This window comes from Nycticebus coucang, chromosome 6 (genome assembly GCF_027406575.1).
Source record: "Nycticebus coucang isolate mNycCou1 chromosome 6, mNycCou1.pri, whole genome shotgun sequence".
In the NCBI taxonomy this organism is placed as follows: Eukaryota; Metazoa; Chordata; class Mammalia; order Primates; family Lorisidae; genus Nycticebus; species Nycticebus coucang.
In genome coordinates this window covers 134,408,551-134,428,068 of record NC_069785.1, presented here as the reverse complement: position 1 = coordinate 134,428,068, position 19,518 = coordinate 134,408,551, and the positions used below count along the sequence as shown (strand labels likewise).

The following is a 19,518-nucleotide window of genomic DNA, read 5'->3' as shown; positions in this document are numbered from 1 at the left end:
CTGGCCCTGAGTGTGACATCTTAATAGAGGAAGGGGCTGGGGGGACTGGATTCCTTTGTTTGCAAGTGAAAAGTTCACTTGCAGGTGAGTCCTTTACCATCTCCAGACGTGGGCTGGCCCTGGGGGGTCAGTCTCTCTGGGTCAGCAAGGCCCCAGATGTCAAAGAATTACAGAAAATAAAAAAGATGATTCATCCACATGCTGAGAGGTTGGGGCACTGAGTTGAGTGCTCCAGTTCAGCAGGGACACCCACCACCCAGGGGTGCAGCTGGGGGAGGTGAACTGTCTCTCTCTGACTCAGTGGGCCAGAGCCTCCGATTACCCTCTGTGGGAACGAGCTGGGCCAACTTCTGTGATTAATGGCTAAAATTCTGGCCCCCAAACAAGCTAGGACCATCTGCTGTCACAGCTGATCAGCTAGGACTTCTCTCTCTCTCTCTAATTTATTAATTGCACAACAAAGAAATATGTGATCCCAATAAATAATTAGAAATCGGGAAGGGAAAATGTCACTCGTCATCTTACTACCTACAAATACACCTCTGTTAAATTTGGGGGGGGAGATCTAATTGGTCTATATTTTGCTTTATCAAAGTAAACTATCAGAATAAGCCGTATTGGATGTAGACAGCCCTGAGTGTCTCACTGTCACACACATAAGCCATATTGGATGTTGATAGCCTTGAGTGTTTCACTGTCATACACAATACTGCCAGATGTAGGTACAGATTTTCACACATGCCTCATTTTTTTTTTTTTTTTGCAGTTTTGGCCGGGGCTGGGTTTGAACCCGCTACCTTTGGCATATGGGGCTGGCACGCTACTCCTTTGAGCCACAGGCGCCGCCCACCTCATTGTTTTTTAAACCGAATTACTAGAAGAGTTGCTGGGTTGACAGGATCTGAGAGAACCGATTTTTTCAAGCCTGCACACACAATTCTACTCAGGTCTTATCGTGACACTTGTTTACTTCATCTGCCGAGGACTAAAGATTTTGTTAAATAGAACATCTCAGTTGTATTTCTGTGGGCTCCTTTCCTAGGCATTTTTTGGTTATGTATTTCTGTTTTGTACAATTTCATGCAATAAAGTTGGTGAGAATCCTCACTGTGATTTACATTCTAAATCAAATCACGGTGATCTCCTACTTCTTTATTTTTACTTATTTATTTTAAATTTTGGATTAATAAGAGGGTACATTGTTTGCATTTGTTAGGAAAAGTCCAAGTTGCATTTGAGTCTTTCACCCAGGAGGTGTGACATATACCCCCTCACTGTACCTGTTAGGTGGGAGCTTACTGAGTCCCAACCCCCCCACGGTTCCATCTTTTGGTGTATATTTTCCCAGACGTTTTTATTGTGTGTACATGTTTAGAAATAGGATCATTGTTAGCTTGTGTGATAAGAGTGTATGCTCAGTTTTGTAACTTGCTTTTTAAAGATGAAGTATATTATGATGATCTTTTCAAATCGCTCACCCTGTCTCTAAGCATGGGTTTTTGTTGCTGTTTGTTTGTTTTTAAAGACAGAGTCTTTTCCCTGTTACCCAGGCTGGAATGCAGTGGTGCAATCAGCTCACTGCAGCCTCAAACTCCCAGGCGAAAGCAACCTTCATGCCTCAGCATCCCAAGTAGCTGGGACTACAGGCGTGTCCCAGCATGTACCACCATGGCCAATTAATTAATTAATTTATTTATTTATTTTTTGGCCGGGGCTGGGTTTGAACCCACCACCTCCGGCATATGGGACCGGCGCCCTACTCCTTGAGCCACAGGCGCCGCCCAATTTCTTTATTTTTTGTAGAGATGAGGTCTCACTATGTTGCCCAAATTGGTCTTGAACTCCTGGCCTCAAGCAATCCTTTTGCCTCGGCTCAGCCTCCCAAAGCACTAGAATTATAGGCATGAGCCAGTGTTCTTGACCTAAGCATGGTTTTTAATAGTTATATAATGCCATATTGTTTAGAAGCAGGGGACACAGTCGTGGTGATGCAGTTGTTAACAGTGTGGACCTTGGAGCCTGAATGCCTGAGTTGAAATCCAAGGGCTGCTATTTATTAATTGTGGGATATTGGACAAGTTACTGAACCTCTCTGTGCCTCAGTTTCCTTATCCATTAGGTGGGGATGATAGAACCTACTTCATAATTGTGAACGTTGTGAGTTAACGGTTATAAGACACTGAGCGCTGTGCCAGTGGTGGTGTTACTACTACTATTGAGCCCTTAGTTTATTTACTAAGTCCTCTGTTGGTAGGCAGTTACACTTCCTAGGGCTTTGCTATTTTATTTTATTTTATTTATTTATTTTTTATTAAAACATAGCTGTGTACATTAATGAGATCATGGGGCACCATACACTGGTTTTATAGACTGTTTGACACATTTTCATCACACTGGTTAACATAGTCTTCCTGGCATTTTCTTAGTTATTGTGTTAAGACATTTATATTCTATACATACTAAGTTTCACATGTACCCTTGTAAGATGCGCCGCAGGTGTAATCCCACCAATCACCCTCCCTCCGCCCATCCTCTCCCTTCCCAGCTTTGCTATTTTAAACAAAGATGAACAGTCTCATCCCTAAATCCTTACTTGGCGTCAGTGGTTGTGTGTGGGACTTGCCTGATGGTCTTTTTGACTCCACCCTTGGCCTTTGTGGATGGGACCAGGGTAGGGGATGGGGTCCCAGCTGGGGTTCTGCTGCTCTCCTAATGCCCGCCCTCTGCCCTGCAGGCTGTGTGGCACCTACCCTCCGTCCTACAACCTGACCTTCCTCTCCTCCCAGAACGTCCTGCTGGTCACGCTGATAACCAATACAGAGCGGCGAAATCCTGGCTTTGAGGCCACCTTCTTCCAGCTGCCTAAGATGAGCAGTAAGGCAGGGCCCGGCAGGGAGAGAATTTAGGGGGATGGGGAACCTACAGCCTCAGGGCCGCATGTGGCCCCACAGATCCTCAAGTATGGCCCCTTGACTGAATCCAAATTTATGAGAACAAATGGCTTTGTGCTGTAAAATTTGGATTCAGTCATGAAGCCGCACTCAAGGATCCAGAAGGCCCTAGATGCAAGGATGCACTAGACCAGCGGTTCTCAACCTGCGGGTCGCGACCCACAGGAACTGTGTTAAAGGCTCACAGCCTTAGGAAGGTTGAGAACCACTGCGCTAGACCCTGTGGCTGGCAAACTGGGCCAGGTCAGTGACAGAGGTTGAAGCTGGAGCGAAAGGGCATGTTGGCAACATAATAAGTCAGGATCCCCCGTAAAGCTTCCCAGCACCACGCTGCCTAGTGTGCAGGTGCCCAGGAGGCAGCTTGAGACCTCAGGGCAAGGAGCCCCCTCTGGCCGCCTGCTTGGCAGAGCAGCCCTCTATCCTCATGCTTTCTCCTGCCTCTTCTCCCAGGCTGTGGTGGCTACTTACGTGATACCCAAGGGACATTCAGCAGCCCTTTCTACCCGGGCCACTACCCACCCAACATGGACTGCATGTGGGACATTGAGGTAGGAGCTGGGGCTGTGACTGGGAGGGAGCGAGGGAGAGAGAGAGGTGGGTGTTCCGGGCGGGGCAAAGGAAGGGAAGACGCCACTCTGGAGGGGCCCCACAGAGGCGGCACGTCTGAGGCCTGTGGGCAGGGTGAGCCCTTCCCACTGCAGCTCAGCCCACACTCAGATGCCAGCTCCTCGACCAGCGACTTACTGGAGACCTTTGGTGGTCACTGAGCCTCTGTGCTCCAGGTTGCCCTTGGGTAAAGTGTCAGAGGTGCAGTCAGGGTGCGATCAGAGAGTGTGTGTGGAACACAGAACAAGCGCTTTTTCGGTGGCAGTGAGTTAAGAGAGTCGCACCTGTATGTGCCTCCCATGTCATCCCAGAGAGCCGTCTCTTCTTTTCCTCAAAAATGCTGGGGGAGCTTTATTAGTAAAACTCCCTTTAGCTGGGCACACCTGTAATCCCAGCCCTTTGGGGGCTGAGGTGCTTGAGGCTTGGAGTTGGAGAGCAGCCTGGGCAACATAGCGAGACCCCCCTCCCTACAAAAATTAGAAATATTGGCCCGTCATCGCAGCATACTTCTGTAGTCCCACTCGTTTGCACCCAGGAGTGCAAGGTTGCAGGGAGCTGTGATCATGCCAGTGCACTCCAGCCTGGTGACAGGGCGAGACCCTGTCTGTGGACAGCCAGCTTCTTCAGTGATGAACAGTGTCCCTCCTTCCTTAGTGATGTCTCCCCCAGCTCCATGCAATCCCCCTGGGCATGTGACATCCTGGGGTTAAGGGAAGAGGGAAGGAGACACAGATCCCAGCAGCATCCCTCTCCCCAGGTCCCCAACAACCAAAACGTGAAGCTGCGCTTCAAAGTTTTCTACCTGCTGGAGCCCAACGTGCCACTGGGTACCTGCCCCAAGGACTACGTGGAGATCAATGGGGAGAGGTGAGCCCCCGGGAGCCTGGGGGGGTGGTCCCGTGAACACCCAGTGCCAGCTGTGTACCTAGAGCTGTCCTGCTCACCCAGAGCCACCCCTGCAGGTACTGTGGAGAGAAGCCCCAGTTTGTGGTCACCAGCAGGAGCAACAAGATCACAGTTCGCTTCCATTCGGATCAATCCTACACAGACACCGGGTTCCTGGCTGAGTACCTCTCCTATGACTCCAGTGACCGTGAGTACATGTCGTTAGGGGGCTGGATCAGAGGACGGGGCAAGAGGCATCGTCCACTTACCTCCTTAGCATCACCCTTTCTTGATTCTAAGATAGCGGAGATGTGAGATGCTTATTGTTCTAGTAGCTTTTTGAGGACAAGGTGCTACTTTTAATGCATTTATCAAAGCAGACTGGTGGTGGCTGCTGGTGTATGCTTCCGGATTGAAGTCCCTGCATGAGGCACCTGGAGCCTGGCCACTCCTCTCCAGAGTTCCTCTGGGCCATCTGTCCCTCTGGTTCTGTATTGCTGTGACTTTGATCTGTGTTTGTCTTTGTCTTTTTAGCACCTTTAGGGTTAATAGTGTACATTTTAGGTATACGTACTATTAGAAAATACTGGTGGGGTATGTGGCACCAGCTCTTGCCTGTAATTGTAGCACTCTGGGAGACCGAGGTGGGAGGGCAAGAGCTCCTTACTTGAGCTCAGGAGCTTGAGATTAGTTGGAGCAACAGCGAGACCCTGTCTTTACTAAAAAAAAAAAAAAAAAAAAAAGAAAGAAAAAGTAGACAGGTGTTGTGGGGGGGTGCCTATAGTCCCAGCTACTCAGGAGGCTGAGGCAGGAGGATGGCTTGAACCCAGTAGTCTGATGTTGCTGTAAACTATAATGACGCCACAGCACTCTAGCCTGGGCAATAGAGTGAGAGTCTGTCTCAAACAAACAAACAAACAAATAAATGCTATTGGCTGTGTGAACAGCAGTTCTTCCACTTACATAACGATTTTTTAATTTCAACCTTGTGTCATAAGAATAACTTCTTGAAAGATACTTTAACTGAACTTAGGAATCCAAATTTAAGGTAAAATTCAGTTGCTTGACTTACCACCAAAAGTATAATTAAATGAACAAATAAATACCTTTGACCTAAGCGCTTAACCCGTAACTGAAGCGTAGCTGTGGGGAGGCGGCGAGAGCGGATACCTCACAGCTTTGTCACCTGCCTGATGACAGCAGTGTCCAATATCTCCTGACTTCAGAAACATTGAAATGTGGAAAATACTCCTATCTTAGAATGAACAAAATAGCGGATGTCATGTACATTTGGATAGGACAAGGTGCATCATTGGCCTGCTGAGCCACGGTGCTGCTGCCCTGGCACAGAGGCTCCTGGCAGCCCAGGACAGGGCGGTAGGAGGGCCTGAAAGCGCAGCCCACCCCGTGCACTGTGCCCACAGTGGTGAGGAGGGACTCCAACCAGCACAGGCTGGAGGTTCCTACACCTGCCCTCAGCACGTAGGCTGCTGGTGTAGGAAGCCCCTCACCAAAGCTCAATGACCCCGGTCTCCACCCTGTGTGTTTGTGGCTGGGTCCTCAGTGTGGCTGTGAGGCTGGCCTGAGGGAGGGAGGTGGGTGGCTGCGTGCCCCTCAGCCTGCCCTGTGCCCTGCAGCCTGCCCGGGGCAGTTCACGTGCAACACCGGGCGCTGCATCAAGAAGGAACTGCGCTGTGACGGCTGGGCTGACTGCACCGACTTCAGCGACGAGCTCCACTGCAGTGAGTGGGGCTGGGAGCCCTGGGCTGTCCCCACCTGCCTGCACTGGGTCCTGTGGCTTGCACCGCTGACCCCCATGGCAGGAAGACCTGAGGTGGCGGGTGGGTGTTCTCACGCTGCTGTTTAGAGACACCTGGCCCCTTCCCTGCTTCCTGCCTTTGGAGATCTTTGCCTCCATGGCAGCAGGCAGTGGGTGTCTTGGAAGTGTCAACGTCAGTTCTGCAGCCAGTGTTGGAGGGAGCTCCAGGTGGTCCCCAGACAGCTCTGTGGTTGCCCTGAGCCTCTGCTCTCACCCTGCTCCCTGCTGTAGAGTGCAATGCCTCCCACCAGTTCACGTGCAAGAACAAGTTCTGCAAGCCCCTCTTCTGGCTCTGTGACGGCATGAATGACTGTGGAGACAACAGTGATGAGCTCATGTGCAGTGAGTGCCTGTGGTGGTGGCAGGGAGGGTGGGGGGCAGGGCAGACCTGGGTGCAGAGAGTGCCGGGGGCAGGGCAGGCCTGGACTTCCCTGCTAGGCCAGGTGGGCAGGGCAGGTCTTTAAATCCTTGTGTGTCCCCAGCTTGTCCGGACCAGACTTTCAAATGCTCCAACGGGAAGTGCCTCCCGAAGAGCCAGCAGTGTGATGGGAAGGACAACTGTGGGGACGGGTCAGACGAGGCCTCCTGCGAGAGTGGTGAGGCTCAGCCCCGCCCACTTCCTGCTTGGGGGCTTTTCTCCTAGTGAAGCTGCTCCCCTCCCAGGAGCAGCTGTGGAAGCGCACCCAGAGTGTAACAAACACAGACCACCTGTGTGTTCGGTGTGCCAAGAAAGGGCGTCAGATGGGGGAGAATCTTCCAAGAAGCGGAGAACCTATAGCGGGGGGCTGGAGGGACACTGGGCCTGGGTGAGGGCGTCAGGTGGGCAGGACGCAGGGTGCTGTCTGGGGCTTTCTGGCACTCGCCACAGCTTCTGGTCGGTGCTGCAGATCAAATCTCTTTCCCGTGTCTTCCTTGAACAGGGAGAGTCATCCCTTGCACCAAACACACCTACCGCTGTCACAATGGGCTCTGCGTGAGCAAGGGCAACCCTGAGTGTGATGGGACAACGGACTGTAGTGACGGCTCGGATGAGAAGGACTGTGGTGAGCAGGGGCCCTGAATGTGGTTATGCAGCTCGCTCACTGCGCAAGGCACCCACCCGAGGGTGCACCAGGAGGCAGCAGTTCTCCAGCTCCATCACCCAGCTCTGTGCTGGGTGAGAGGGGGTATCTCCTGGAGGAAAGAAGGCTTTGCCAGTTGGCACAAAGGCACTGCCCCACAGGCTAGCTGCGGTCCTGGAGAGAGGCCTGGGGCAGTCAGCATGTCCTCCTCTCTGATCCCTGTCTGGGGTGCTGGCTGACCTTTACTCTGTAGATATGGCATGGGGGAGAGGCCGGAGCAGAGCAGCCCAGCTTGCCCAAGCACTGGACAGGGTTTCACCCTTGCCCACCCATGGTTAAATCTGCAACCTCTGTGTGCTTCTGAAGTACGGGGCCACAGGTTAAATTTGAGAACAGCTGCAGCTATTCTGTGACTTCATGTCGCCCATTTGCTCTGCGAGCTGTGCCCTTCAGCATTCAGTGAGGACATCCAGGCAAACGACACTCAAATCTACAGGCCCCTCACCATATTTGTGTAGGATGGAGAGGTGGGAACGTGAGGGCTTTGAGCTGGGGAGAAGAGGGAACAGGTGGCATCAGAGGGTCTGTGATGCTCCGAGATAGTTGTGGGGTCCCTTACGTGGTGCCTGCTCCAGCAGGACTGTGCACACCAAAAAGTGACTTCCCTGAGCAGGGTCTTGCTGCACCTGGTGTGTGTCCCCGGCTTGGTGCCCCCACCCTGACTCTCTGTCCTGTGGTTCTCTGCCTCCTCTGCAGACTGCGGGCTGCGGTCATTCACCAAACAGGCTCGGGTTGTTGGGGGCGTGGACGCAGAAGTAGGAGAGTGGCCCTGGCAGGTGAGCCTGCACGCCCGGGGCCAGGGCCACGTCTGTGGGGCCTCGCTCATCTCTCCCAGCTGGCTGGTGTCCGCAGCTCACTGCTTCATTGATGAGAAAGGATTCAGGTGGGTTGCTGGGTGTGCAGCAGAGTGTCTGTGAGTCACGCCAGGTGGGCTGGCTTGCAGGCAGATATCCCAGGACAGGGCTTAGTAATAGGAATAATTAAAACTCACTGTCTTTAGGTACCCGCTCTCCTAACAACTTCCCTAACAAGTGAGGCGGATCTGATTATATTCTCATTTTATAGAAACTGAGGATCAGAGAAGTGAAGACATTTGCTTGGAATTACACAGCTGTTAAGTGGCAGGGTCAGACCAGAGCACAGGTGTGTTGATTTCGAGCCTGTGCAATCAGCTTCTGCTATGCTCAACACAGGATGGGATAAGACCCAGTGCATGGAGTTAGAGTTCTGCCCAAGAGACTTTGGGAGCACCTTTACGAGCAGGGTGTCTAAACTGAGGGCAGAGGGGGAGGGTGTTTGTCAGCTGGGCCAGGGGGCTCAGATCTTCCTTGTGTTGGGGGCAGGGGGCAGGTTACCCTGAAGACCTTGCTGAATCATCACGTGAGGCATTGCCAAGAGGGGGTGTGATGTGCCGAGAGCATCCACAGTCTGGCTTCAGACTCTGACCTGTGATGGACAGACATATTAGCTGTGTGATCCTGGACAAGTTACTTAACTCCCAGTGCCTGAGTCCTCATCTTAAAGGGGCAGCCTTCCTTTGCAGGGTGTTTGGGGGATAAACAGACTTACTGCATCAGCATTGGGAAGAGCTCTGCCTGAGCGCTAGCCATGCCCAGCTGCTGCAGCCCATGAGGATCACCTGAATGTGGTCTTTTTTACTAATTTTTTTTTTTTTTGAGACAGAGTCTTACTTTGTCACCCTCGATAGAGTGCTGTGGTGTCATAGGTCACAGCAACCTCAAACTCTTGGGCTCAAGTGAGTCTCTTGCTTCAGCCTCCTGAGTAGCTGGGGCTATTTTTAGAAATGGGATCTCGCAGGCGGCGCCTGTGGCTCAGTGAGTAGGGTGCCGGCCTCATATGCCGAGGGTGGCAGGTTCAAACCCAGCCCTGGCCAAACTGCAACAAAAAAATAGCCGGGTGTTGTGGTGGGCGCCTGTAGTCCCAGCTGCTTGGGAGGCTGAGGCAAGAGAATCGCCTAAGCCCAAGAGTTAGAGGTTGCTGTGAGCTGTGTGACGCCACGGCACTCTACCCGAGGGCGGTACAGTGAGACTCTGTCTCTACAAAAAAAAAAAAAAAAAGAAATGGGATCTCGCTCTAGCTCAGGCTGATCTTGAAGTCCTGAGCTCAAGCACTCCACCTGCCTCGGCCTTCCAGAGTGCTAGGATTATAGGCATGAGCCAACATTTTCTGTTTTTTTTTTTGAGACAGAGCCTCAAGCTGTCGCTTGGGTAGAGTGCTGTGACAATCACAGCTCACAGCAACCTCCAACTCCTGGGCTCAAGCGGTTCTCCTGCCTCTGCCTCTCAAGAAGCTGGGACAACAGGCACCCATCATAATGCCCGGCTATTTTTTGGTTGCAGCCATCATTGTTGTTTAGTGGGCCCGGGATGGATTTGAACCCATCAGCTCAGGTGTATGTGGCCTGGTGCCTTAGCCCCTTAAGCCACAGGCGCCGAGCCAACATTTTCTGTTTTAAAGGTACATTTTCCAATGTTTTATTTTGAAAACTTTTTTTTTTTTTTGAGACAGAGTCTTACTTTGTTACTGTGGTTAGAGTGCTGTGGCATGGTCACAGTTCATAACTACCTTAGACTCCTGGGCTCAAGTGATCCTCCTACCTCAGCCTCCCAAGTGGCTGTGACTACAGGTGCCTGCTACTATGCCCAGCTAGTTTTTCTATTTTCAGTAGAGATGGGGTCTCATTCTTGCTCAGGCTGGTCTCGAACTCCTGAGCTCAAGCAATCCACCCACCTCACCCTCCCTGAGTCCTAGGATTATTGAAGTGAGGCACCACACCTAGCCTTTGAAAATTTGTCAAACCTACAAAAGCGTTGCAAATACAATGAAACCATAAACAAACAAACAAAAAAACTAGTACAGTGAGCACCTCACACCCCTTATCTGCATCGCTAATTGTTGCACCTGCCACGTTTGTTTATTCCCCTCTCCTTGCACACACACACATTCTTTTGGGAACCATTTCCAAGTCTGGCACAGCTGTGTGCTCTGTCTCCCTAAGCACTTCAGCCTGGGTCTCTCCAGAACAAAGGCATTCTCCCATGTAACCACAGTAAGGAGATCACATTCAGAAATGGTGGCATTGACTTGACAAAGCAAGCATGCTGTCCACACTCACATGTTCCCCAGTTGTCCCCAGAGTGTTCTTTACACCTTTTAAAAAAAATTATAGGAGCTACTTGGGAAGCTGAGACAAGAGTATTGATTGAGCCTAAGAATTTGAGGTTGCCATGAGCCATGATGCCACAGCACACTACCCAGGGTGACAAAATAAGACTCTGTCTCAAAAAAAAAAAAAAAAAATAATAAATCTAGGATCTAGTCAAGGGTCATGCCTTATATTTCTTTCTTTCTTTGTTTTTTTTTTTGGCCGGGGCTGGGTTTGAACCCGCCACCTCCGGCATATGGGACCGGCGCCCTACCCGCTGAGCCACAGGGGCCGCCCCTCTTTCTTTTGTTTTTTTTTTTTGCAGTTTTTGGCCAGGGTGGCTTTGAACCTGCCACCTCCTGTATATAGGATAGGGCTGGTGCCCTACTCCTTGAGCCACAGGCACCGCCCTGCATGCCTTGTATTTCATGATTAGCTTTCTTTAGTCTCTGTTTAGTCTACAGTAGTTCCTCCACGCCTTTTATTCTTTGGCCTCTTAATGGCAAACACTACAGAGGTGCTGTGGCAGCCTTCTCAGGAAGCATGTGGTTGTGGGGATGGTTGGAGAGGGGCCTGAGTACCTGGTGCAGGTGGGGTCCACTGGGTTTCTGCTCGGTTATTAGTGGGATTTTCCCCCTTGGTTATGATGTCTTGTCTTGGGTGCTACTTTGAATCAAAATGAATGTCTGGTTCTCCACAGTCTTCTACCTGGTAGCTGAATCATGCACTGTTGAGGAGCCTTGCATATGCTGATTATTGGTTGGCAGGCAGGTGCAGATGGGCTTCTTCTTGTGTATTTTCTTCTGTAGTTAGCACCCCCCCCCCCAGATGTGGTGCCTCACACCTGTAATCCCACACTTTGGGAGGCAGAGATGAAAGAATTGCTTGAGGCCAAGAGTTTGAGACCGACCAGCCTGGGCAATACATAAAGACTCTGTGTCTACAAAAAATAAATTAAAAAAAAAAAATAGCTTTCCAGCCAGGCATGCTGGCTCATATCTGTAATCCCAGCTGAGGTGGGTGGATTTCCTGAGTTCAGAAGTTTGAGACCAGTCTGAGCCAGGGCCAGAGCCTATCTCTAAAAACATAACATAGCCAGGCATTGTGGTAGGCACCTGTAGCCCTGGCTACTTGGGAGGCTGAGGCAAGAGGATTGCTTAAAGCCTAGGAGTTTGCGGTTGCTGTGAGCTGTGACACCATGGCACTCTACCCAGGGTGACGGAGTGAGACTCTGTCAAAAAAAAAAAAAAGCAAAACTAGTGGGGCGTAGTGGTGGGTGCCTTTAGTCCAAGCTACTTGGGAGGCTGAGGCAAGAGGATTGCTCAAGTCTAGGAATTTGAGGTTGCTGTGAGTTAATGATGCCACAGCATTCTTCCCAGGGTGACAGAGTAAGATTCTGTCTCAAAAAAAAGAAAGAAAAAAAGAATAGCTTTCCTTTTCCCCTCATATAATTTTTTTTTTAATTCAGAATAATATGAGGATACAGACAATTAGGCTGCGCTGTTTGCATTTGCAAGGGAAGTACAAGCTGTAGCCATGCCCCTCTCCAAGGTGTACCAGATGCCTCCACTCATAAACTTTTTTTAAATTACATTTCAGAGTCAGGTGGACTGCTGCATCCCCCAACCCTGCTTTATTCTGAGTGTGTAAATAGTTTTGCCCTGTTGCTGGGACACTATTTTGGTGTTTATGTTAGCCTGACTTTAACCAGCCAGGGCTGTGTCAGGCTGGCTGCTCACTTCCTGCAGAAGCAGAACGTTTCAGGTTCACCTTACAGCCCCTGTCCCAGATCTGACATCAGTCATTCTCCAGGGAACCTTGGCTCATTTCAGTAGAGAAGGGCCAAGTTCTTGGTGCTATTGGGGAGAGCATTGCTTTTAGGCAAATTTTAAAAATCCTGCAGTTTTCCTGATAACCTCAGATCCCCTCCCGTGTCTGTGTCTCCCCTTCCCACACTGCGAGGTGGCTCCTGGCAAGATGTGTCCCTTTACTTCTTAGCTCCCTCCTGTGCACATGATAGTTCCAGAATCGTTAAACCTATTCTCCTGCCAACAACAAACAGTAGATAAAACTCCATATATTTTTCAATTCATTTCAGTCTTAGGATCTATCCTGCTGTGTTCAAAAATTATTTGGATTGATTTTTGTGTTATTCCTTCTGTGAAAGACCAAGTTCATAAGATAACTATTTTTTGGTGATCAGATTGAAAGTGTATTCAAAGAGGGCGGAAAAAGAGGGCAAGAAGGGTTTATGGCTGCAGCGGGAGGCGCGGAGTGAAGTTTGCAGTGGCGCTGGTCTGTGCGGGGCGGCCTGGCCCGGTCCTCGCCGGAGCTGGGCCGCCTGCCCGCGTGCACTGCCCGGGTCCGCGGTCAGCCTCACCGTCCCCCGCCCAGGTACTCGGACCCCACGCAGTGGACGGCCTTCCTGGGGCTGCACGACCAGAGCGAGCGCGGCGTCTCCGGGGTGCAGGAGCGCAGCCTCAAGCGCATCATCAACCACCCGTCCTTCAACGACTTCACCTTCGACTACGACCTGGCGCTGCTGGAGCTGGAGCAGCCCGCCGAGTACAGCACCGTGGTGCGGGCCATCTGCCTGCCCGATGCCTCCCATGACTTCCCTGCGGGCAAGGCCATCTGGGTCACAGGCTGGGGACACACCCAGCAGGGAGGTGAGCAGGGCGCGGGTGTGCAGGTTGTGCGGGTTGGGCAGCCCAGGTACCCGGCCACGCGTGCCGGCCTCTGCGCTGGTGACTTGCCCACCCCCTGTCCCTCTGCCTGGCAGGACAGGCTGTCCGGGGTGGAGGAGGCATCTCGCCGCAGAGTGTGGGAATTGCAGGAGGGGCTCTGGATTGGCAGCCTGGTAGCCTGGCTTTGCCCCTTAGGTACCTGAGTGGCCCTGGGTGAGGGGCTTAAACGCTCTTGGCTTTGTCTCTGCAACTGCAAAGTAAAGATAAAAACACCTTCCCAGACAGCGCTCTGTGACTTAGGGAGGCCTCTGGAGCAGTGCCTGGGTCACACCCTGATTAATTGGTAAATGCTAGATGGGAAATAAAAGTAACACACTGCGGACAAGACGGAGAGGATAGAGAGGAAAAAGAGCGCTGCCGCCCTGACATACAGCTGGGGGCAGTTGAGGCACTTGGGCCCCCTGCGTCACCCATGTCTTGCGCTCTCGCGCCACCTGACGGGTCTGCAGCGCGCCCTCGCTGCTGCAGGGCAGGTGCGGGTCTGTCCCCTAACCCGGGGGTGCAGCCCTCCCTCATCCCCCGCTCCCTGTCCGCAGGCAGCGCCGCGCTGATCCTGCAGAAGGGCGAGATCCGCGTCATCAACCAGACCACCTGCGAGAAGCTGCTCCCGCAGCAGATCACGCCGCGCATGATGTGCGTGGGCTTCCTCAGCGGCGGCGTGGACGCCTGCCAGGTGAGGGTGCGGGTGCAGGTGCGGGTGGGGGCTTGGGAGGGCAGGGGGCAGCCGGGTATGGACAAGGGCACGGGCTCACCGCAGGCGCGTCTCCTCAGGGCGACTCCGGGGGCCCCCTCTCCAGCGTGGAGGACGGAGGGCGGATCTTCCAGGCCGGTGTGGTGAGCTGGGGCGAGGGCTGCGCGCAGAGGAACAAGCCGGGCGTGTACACCAAGCTCTCTGTGTTTCGGGACTGGATCAAAGAGCAAACCGGAGTGTAGGGGCAGGCGCTGCCCGCACCAACGTGTGCATTTTTGGGGCCACTTGGACAAAGCACCAGGCCCACTGGACAGGCTGACACGCAAGCCTGCAGGCTGACGACTGGACTTCTGACCACATCTGTGCCTGGGCCCCAGAACCCAGACTGTGAACTGCACCCGGGGCCGGGGTCTGCCTGGACAGCCTCCCCACCCACCAACTCAGCCTGTGCAGGGAGGCTGGGGGTGATGGGGGGAGGACGCTGGTGGTGCAGCTGGGGACAAAGGTTTGAAGACACAACCTCCCCCTCCAGCCCCACGCTGGGCAGAGTCTCTTCCTGAGACCTGCTTCCTCTGTCCACAGAGCCCCTGGACTGTGGCTCTGGGCTCCGGGGAGGGGCAGGGGTCCCAGGGACATGCCCTTCAAGAAACCCTGGCCATCCGAGCCTGGGAAGATACACAGGAGAAGACTGGAGAAGTTTCACCAGCCCCCAATGTGGGCTTGAATGCATGTGTTTATTTGTGTGTGTGAGTAAAACATTTTATTTCTTTTTAAGTATTTTTTTTTCCTTACTAGATTTGAGGCCGTCTTTCCCCTTCCTTTTAACTCACAGGGTGTCCATAAACTCCTACAGAGGGAAACATGGGCAACTGCAGCTAAATATTCCTTTATTTATAAAATATTCAGTACAGAACTCTACCAAATATTTACAAAATATTCTCTACCTATTGGCTACCTCTTTGTAAAATTCTGTAAAGAATATTTTGTAACACCTGTGGTGCATCTTACAAGGGTATTTGTGAAACTTAGTAAATGTAGAATGTAAATGTCTTAACATAATAACTAAGAAAGTGCCAGGAAGGCTATGTTAACCAGTGTGATAAAAATGTGCCAAACGGTCTATAAAACCAGTGTATGGTGCCCCATGATCACATTAATGTACACAGCTATAATTTAATTTAAAAAAATATTTTGTAAATAAAGGTGTATTTAGTTACAATCACCATGTATCCCTATGTAAGGCAACTTTATGGGTGACTTCTGGGATACCCCACATTTGCACGAAACTGGACTCAAGTAGCCCTCAGCACAGATGCTGGAGTGGGGCTGAGCGGGGCCCATGGTGCCCTACCTCCTTCTCCAGGCCAGCAAGGAGCCACATTCCTGCCCTTACCTGTAGCCTGAGAGACCAGGGGCCTGGTGCCCTGAGAGGAGGGCCACGCAGGCCTGCGAGGAGCCTGGCGCAGAGGCTTGTTGTGGGGAGGTGATGCGGCTGCTGCCCAGGCCTGGGGCCAGCCTAGGAGGGGGAGGAGGCGTGGCTTGCTTTCTGTGGGGAATGGTCACAGAAAGTGGTCTGTGGGGAGCACAGACACCAGACTGTGCAAACCCCAGCTGTCCGGCCTGGGCCAAGTGGATGGGTCCTGAGGCCTTGCAGGAAAGGTGCTGCCTTGCTTAAGGGCATCCATATGCCCCCTGCCATCCACCATGATTTTTACTTATTGAAATACTCTCTTTCTCGGGCAGTGCCTGTGGCTCAAAGGAGTAGGGTGCCAGCCTCATATGCCAGAGGTGGGGTGCTAGCCCCCGCCAAAAACTGCAAAAAAGAAAAAAAATGCATATACACACACACACACACACACACACACACATATATATATATGTTCTCTCTTTGCTTGGGGTGGGCCAGAGGGACAGTGTCAAAGGTCTGGGGAGGAGTTAGGGAGCTTTTGAAGGGAGCTTTGAGGGTTTGTATGTTGAGGCACCACACGTGCTGGGGAGAGGCTGTACCTACAGAGGAATCACATGGCCCTGTCCTGTGGCCTCTGCTCATCGCCGTATCCCTGGGTCAGGCCTGTTTCTAGAAGATGCTCGTAGGTAATTGTTGAAGGAGTGGTCTTTGCTGTCCATGACTACGGAAACAAAGTGGAGGAAAGGAAACCGCCTACTGGGGGCAATCCAGCGAGCCTTCTCCAAGGCGGTGGGGTTTGAGCCGCCTGCCTGAGTGTTTCACCCTCTTGAGGAAATAAGGTTTTGTCTGGAACCTGTGCAAGCATTCCTGTTGAATTTCTCTCCCAGGGGAGGGAAAGAATTATCTGTTCTTATCAAGGTATGAAGTATGGGAAGTAGAATGAAGACACCACAAACCGCAGACCGTACCGTGTTGTAAATGTCCTTCCTTTTTTTCTTGATGTGGTCACTCCCTCCTGATTGTGTTGGTCAGACGTGTCCCAGTGCAGGTGCTGAGCCAGAGACGACATTAAATCAAGAGATTTCACGTGGCTCGTGGGAGACTTGGTTCTTTGGTGTGTGTGACCCTGGGTGGCCAGGGCATAGCCCAGGCGTAGATGCGGTTGCCCACACAGTGGGGTTCAGCGTGGCCACCCACAGCACCCTCATTCTCCACTGTGGCCTGACACCCGTCTTGACAAGTCACTCCCCTGGGTCGATGGGTAAGCAGGAGACTTCCCTGTACAAGTGCCGTGTTCCCAAATGGCAGGGCCTCTCCCATTCTCCTGCCCTAGGTTAATGGGGTTCATCAGACTCAGTTTCCCACCTGGCAGTTTAAAGGCACAGATGGTTAGTCTTTCAGAGTCACCCCCACCCTTTCCAGGACTCTCAGCGGGAGGTTTAGGGTAGGGACTGGGTGTGCAATCTGTGACAGGTCCCTGGGCAACAGTGTCAGTTCCCCTGGGACTCAGGCGTGCTCTCACATGTCACATCAGAAACTAGGGTGGGGGAGTCAGTGGTCTGAGCTCTGCGAGGTCTTCCAGGTGATTCTAATGCATGGGGAAGTTTAGGAAGTACTGTCCCAACAGTGGGTCTTGCCACTTCAAGTGTGTTGAAGTGGAGAGCTGCTGGCGTCACCATCCAATGAGCTGCGGTTTGCAGGCATGTCCTTGGCCCTGGGGTCCTGGCGAGATTCCGGCTGAATTCAGAGAAGCATTTGATCCCTGGAAAATCAGTGGAGTGTGAATTCCATTAAAAAGATTATGGAGGCTGGGCATAGGGCTACTTGGAAGGCTGAGGCGGGAGCATCACTTAAGACCGGGAGTATGAGGTTGCAGTGGAGCTATAAATTCTGGAACCAAGTCATTTTCTTTTTGGCCAGGGCTGGGTTTGAACCTGCCACCTCCGGCATATGGGGCCAGCGCCCTACCCACTTGACCACAGGTGCCACCCGGAACCAAGTCACTTTCAACTGGGGAGCAGAAGAGTAGGCTAGAATCCGTAACCAGAGGTAAGTTACACTGAGATTGCAGATAGCACCAGTGAAGACAGGCGTGACTGGTACAGAGGTGATGAGCCTGGGCCAGAGGCCTGCACGGGCTCTGTGACCTGCCTTGCCCCACTGAGGCTGCAGCTGGGGACTGGAGACTGAAAAGGGGTAATGGGGCAAGTCTGGGGGCAGGACCCCCATGCACAGTGGCCCTGGCAGCCCAGGGAGAGAGCGCACACTGTGGTTGGGCCCCTCAATCTCAGTGCACCCTGGGGAGTCTTTCCTGCTGACTGACTCTGAATTTTTGTGGCTGGGATCTGGAGAAATCTTCTGAGGATCCATCTCTCTGGTTTCCCCAAACTACTGTGTATCTCAATTTTTTTAGCTACCAATCAAAACCATGTAGTTTAATGAAGGCTGAACTCAGGGGTCCTGCCCATTGTAGCCACAAGAATTCTGACCCTGACCTACATTCCGCAAGAATCACAGCGATTGGGATTGCTTACGACCGATTTTGTGGAAGAGGTAAGATTTCAAATCCCGGCTGGGTTTGGAGGTTTGAGCCTCGCGCCCTGGGCCCCGGGCGCCGTTGTTTAGGCTGTTGGCCACACGGTGGCGGTGTTGGGCCGTGCAGGGGCGCCGCGCCACCAGGGTGCCCGCTTTCCCGGGGCTGCCTGCTGCTGTTTCCCGTCGCCTGCCAGTGCGGTGCGGCCGGTGCCCAGCAGCAGGTCTTCTTCGGTCAGTCCTCCAGCCCTTTAACGCCCCTCATCCGTACCCCCAGTCTGGTGGCAGAACCTGCTGGCATGCAAGCGTGGGGACCCGGAGGGCAACACATTCCCAGCGACGATGGGATTGGGGCAGAGAACAGGGAGGTGACCTGTGGGCAGAGGTGGGTGCTGTCTCTGTAAGCAAGCAAGCAAGCAGGTGTGAAACGTTATCCCAGGAGACAACTGCACGGGAGACAGCTATGCCAGGTCACCAGCACCACGTCGGGGTGCCAGTTCATACACAGGCATTTGGGGAGCAGAGTTGGGAGTGTGTGTGTGTTGGGGATTGAGGTCCTCAGATTCCCCAGTCTGGGAATAAACCATTTGGAATATGCCACAAGAACGTGACCTGGCGGGAGCACCAGGTCCTCTCGCGCCTCCCCAGGGCCAGCCGAGGTGCCTGCAGACTGACTCTAAGCTTCATGTGACCCAGTGCTGCTTTTTTTTTGTTTGTTTTTGGCCAGGGCTGGGTTTGAACCCGCCACCTCTGGCATATGGGACTGGTGTCCTACTCCTTGAGCCACAGGAGCCGCCCCCCAGTGCTGCTTTTCACTTTTCCAGGTATGGGATGTGTGCACGTGTGTGCGCCTGTGTGTGTGTTGCTCACCTGCATCCACACATGAGGGGAATTGGATCTTCTAACCAGGGATTCTCAGACATCTGAGTTGCTTGAGCTGTGAAATGGCAGGAGAAACTCAGGCCCAGCATGGCCAACATTTAATGAACGACATGCCTCCATGTTCCAAGGGCTTCATGGGTCCTATTTCATTAAAAACTCACAACAACCTTATGACCATTCCCATCGCACAGATAGAAAACTAAGACACCAATCAGGGGTCCTCAAACTGCACAGGCCACATGAGGCGGTGTGATTGTATTTGTCCCTGTTTTGTTTTTTTACTTCAAAATAAGATATGTGCAGTGTGCATAGGAATTTGTTCATAGTTTTTTTTTTTTTTTTTAACTATAGTCCGACCCTCCAACGGTCTGAGGGACAGTGAATTGGCCCCCTGTTTAAAAAGTTTGAGGACTCTTGGAAATGATGCATGCCAAGTCCCACAGACCTGAACGCCGGGACTCCAGCACCATGCTGCCTGGGCCGTGGACTTCTATCCCACCACAAACTGTCCATCATGCACAGGCCATCACTACTATTTATACAGAAAGCTAATTTTAACACGTAGACTGAGGGTAGGTCTTACTCTTCTATAAAAGACAGTTTTCTAGATGCTTTCATTTTTGTGCAGATTGTTTCAGAGCAGCAGATACACATGGACCAGAATTGGGGAACCATTCCTCTAAGCTTGAGTCTCCCTTTCTTTTTGGAAT

The 19,518-nt window shown here is 52.2% G+C and overlaps 1 protein-coding gene across 2 annotated transcripts in view; it reads left to right on the top strand.

Moving 5' to 3' along the window:
* ST14 (ST14 transmembrane serine protease matriptase) overlaps nt 1-16,475 on the top strand; it is a 44,511-nt gene extending 28,036 nt beyond the window's left edge. The window contains exons 8-19 of one of the 2 annotated variants that reach the window (XM_053593854.1): nt 2,735-2,874; nt 3,402-3,499; nt 4,315-4,424; nt 4,520-4,650; nt 6,080-6,184; nt 6,493-6,603; nt 6,744-6,857; nt 7,182-7,304; nt 8,079-8,265; nt 12,943-13,217; nt 13,832-13,968; nt 14,067-16,475. In XM_053593854.1, coding sequence (XP_053449829.1) covers nt 2,735-2,874; nt 3,402-3,499; nt 4,315-4,424; nt 4,520-4,650; nt 6,080-6,184; nt 6,493-6,603; nt 6,744-6,857; nt 7,182-7,304; nt 8,079-8,265; nt 12,943-13,217; nt 13,832-13,968; nt 14,067-14,228 — 1,693 coding nt within the window. In that variant the 3' untranslated portion in view covers nt 14,229-16,475. The remainder of the gene's footprint in view (nt 1-2,734; nt 2,875-3,401; nt 3,500-4,314; nt 4,425-4,519; nt 4,651-6,079; nt 6,185-6,492; nt 6,604-6,743; nt 6,858-7,181; nt 7,305-8,078; nt 8,266-12,942; nt 13,218-13,831; nt 13,969-14,066) is intronic. The other variant, XM_053593853.1, reaches the window with a different exon arrangement.
* The last annotated feature ends 3,043 nt before the right edge of the window (nt 16,476-19,518 follow it).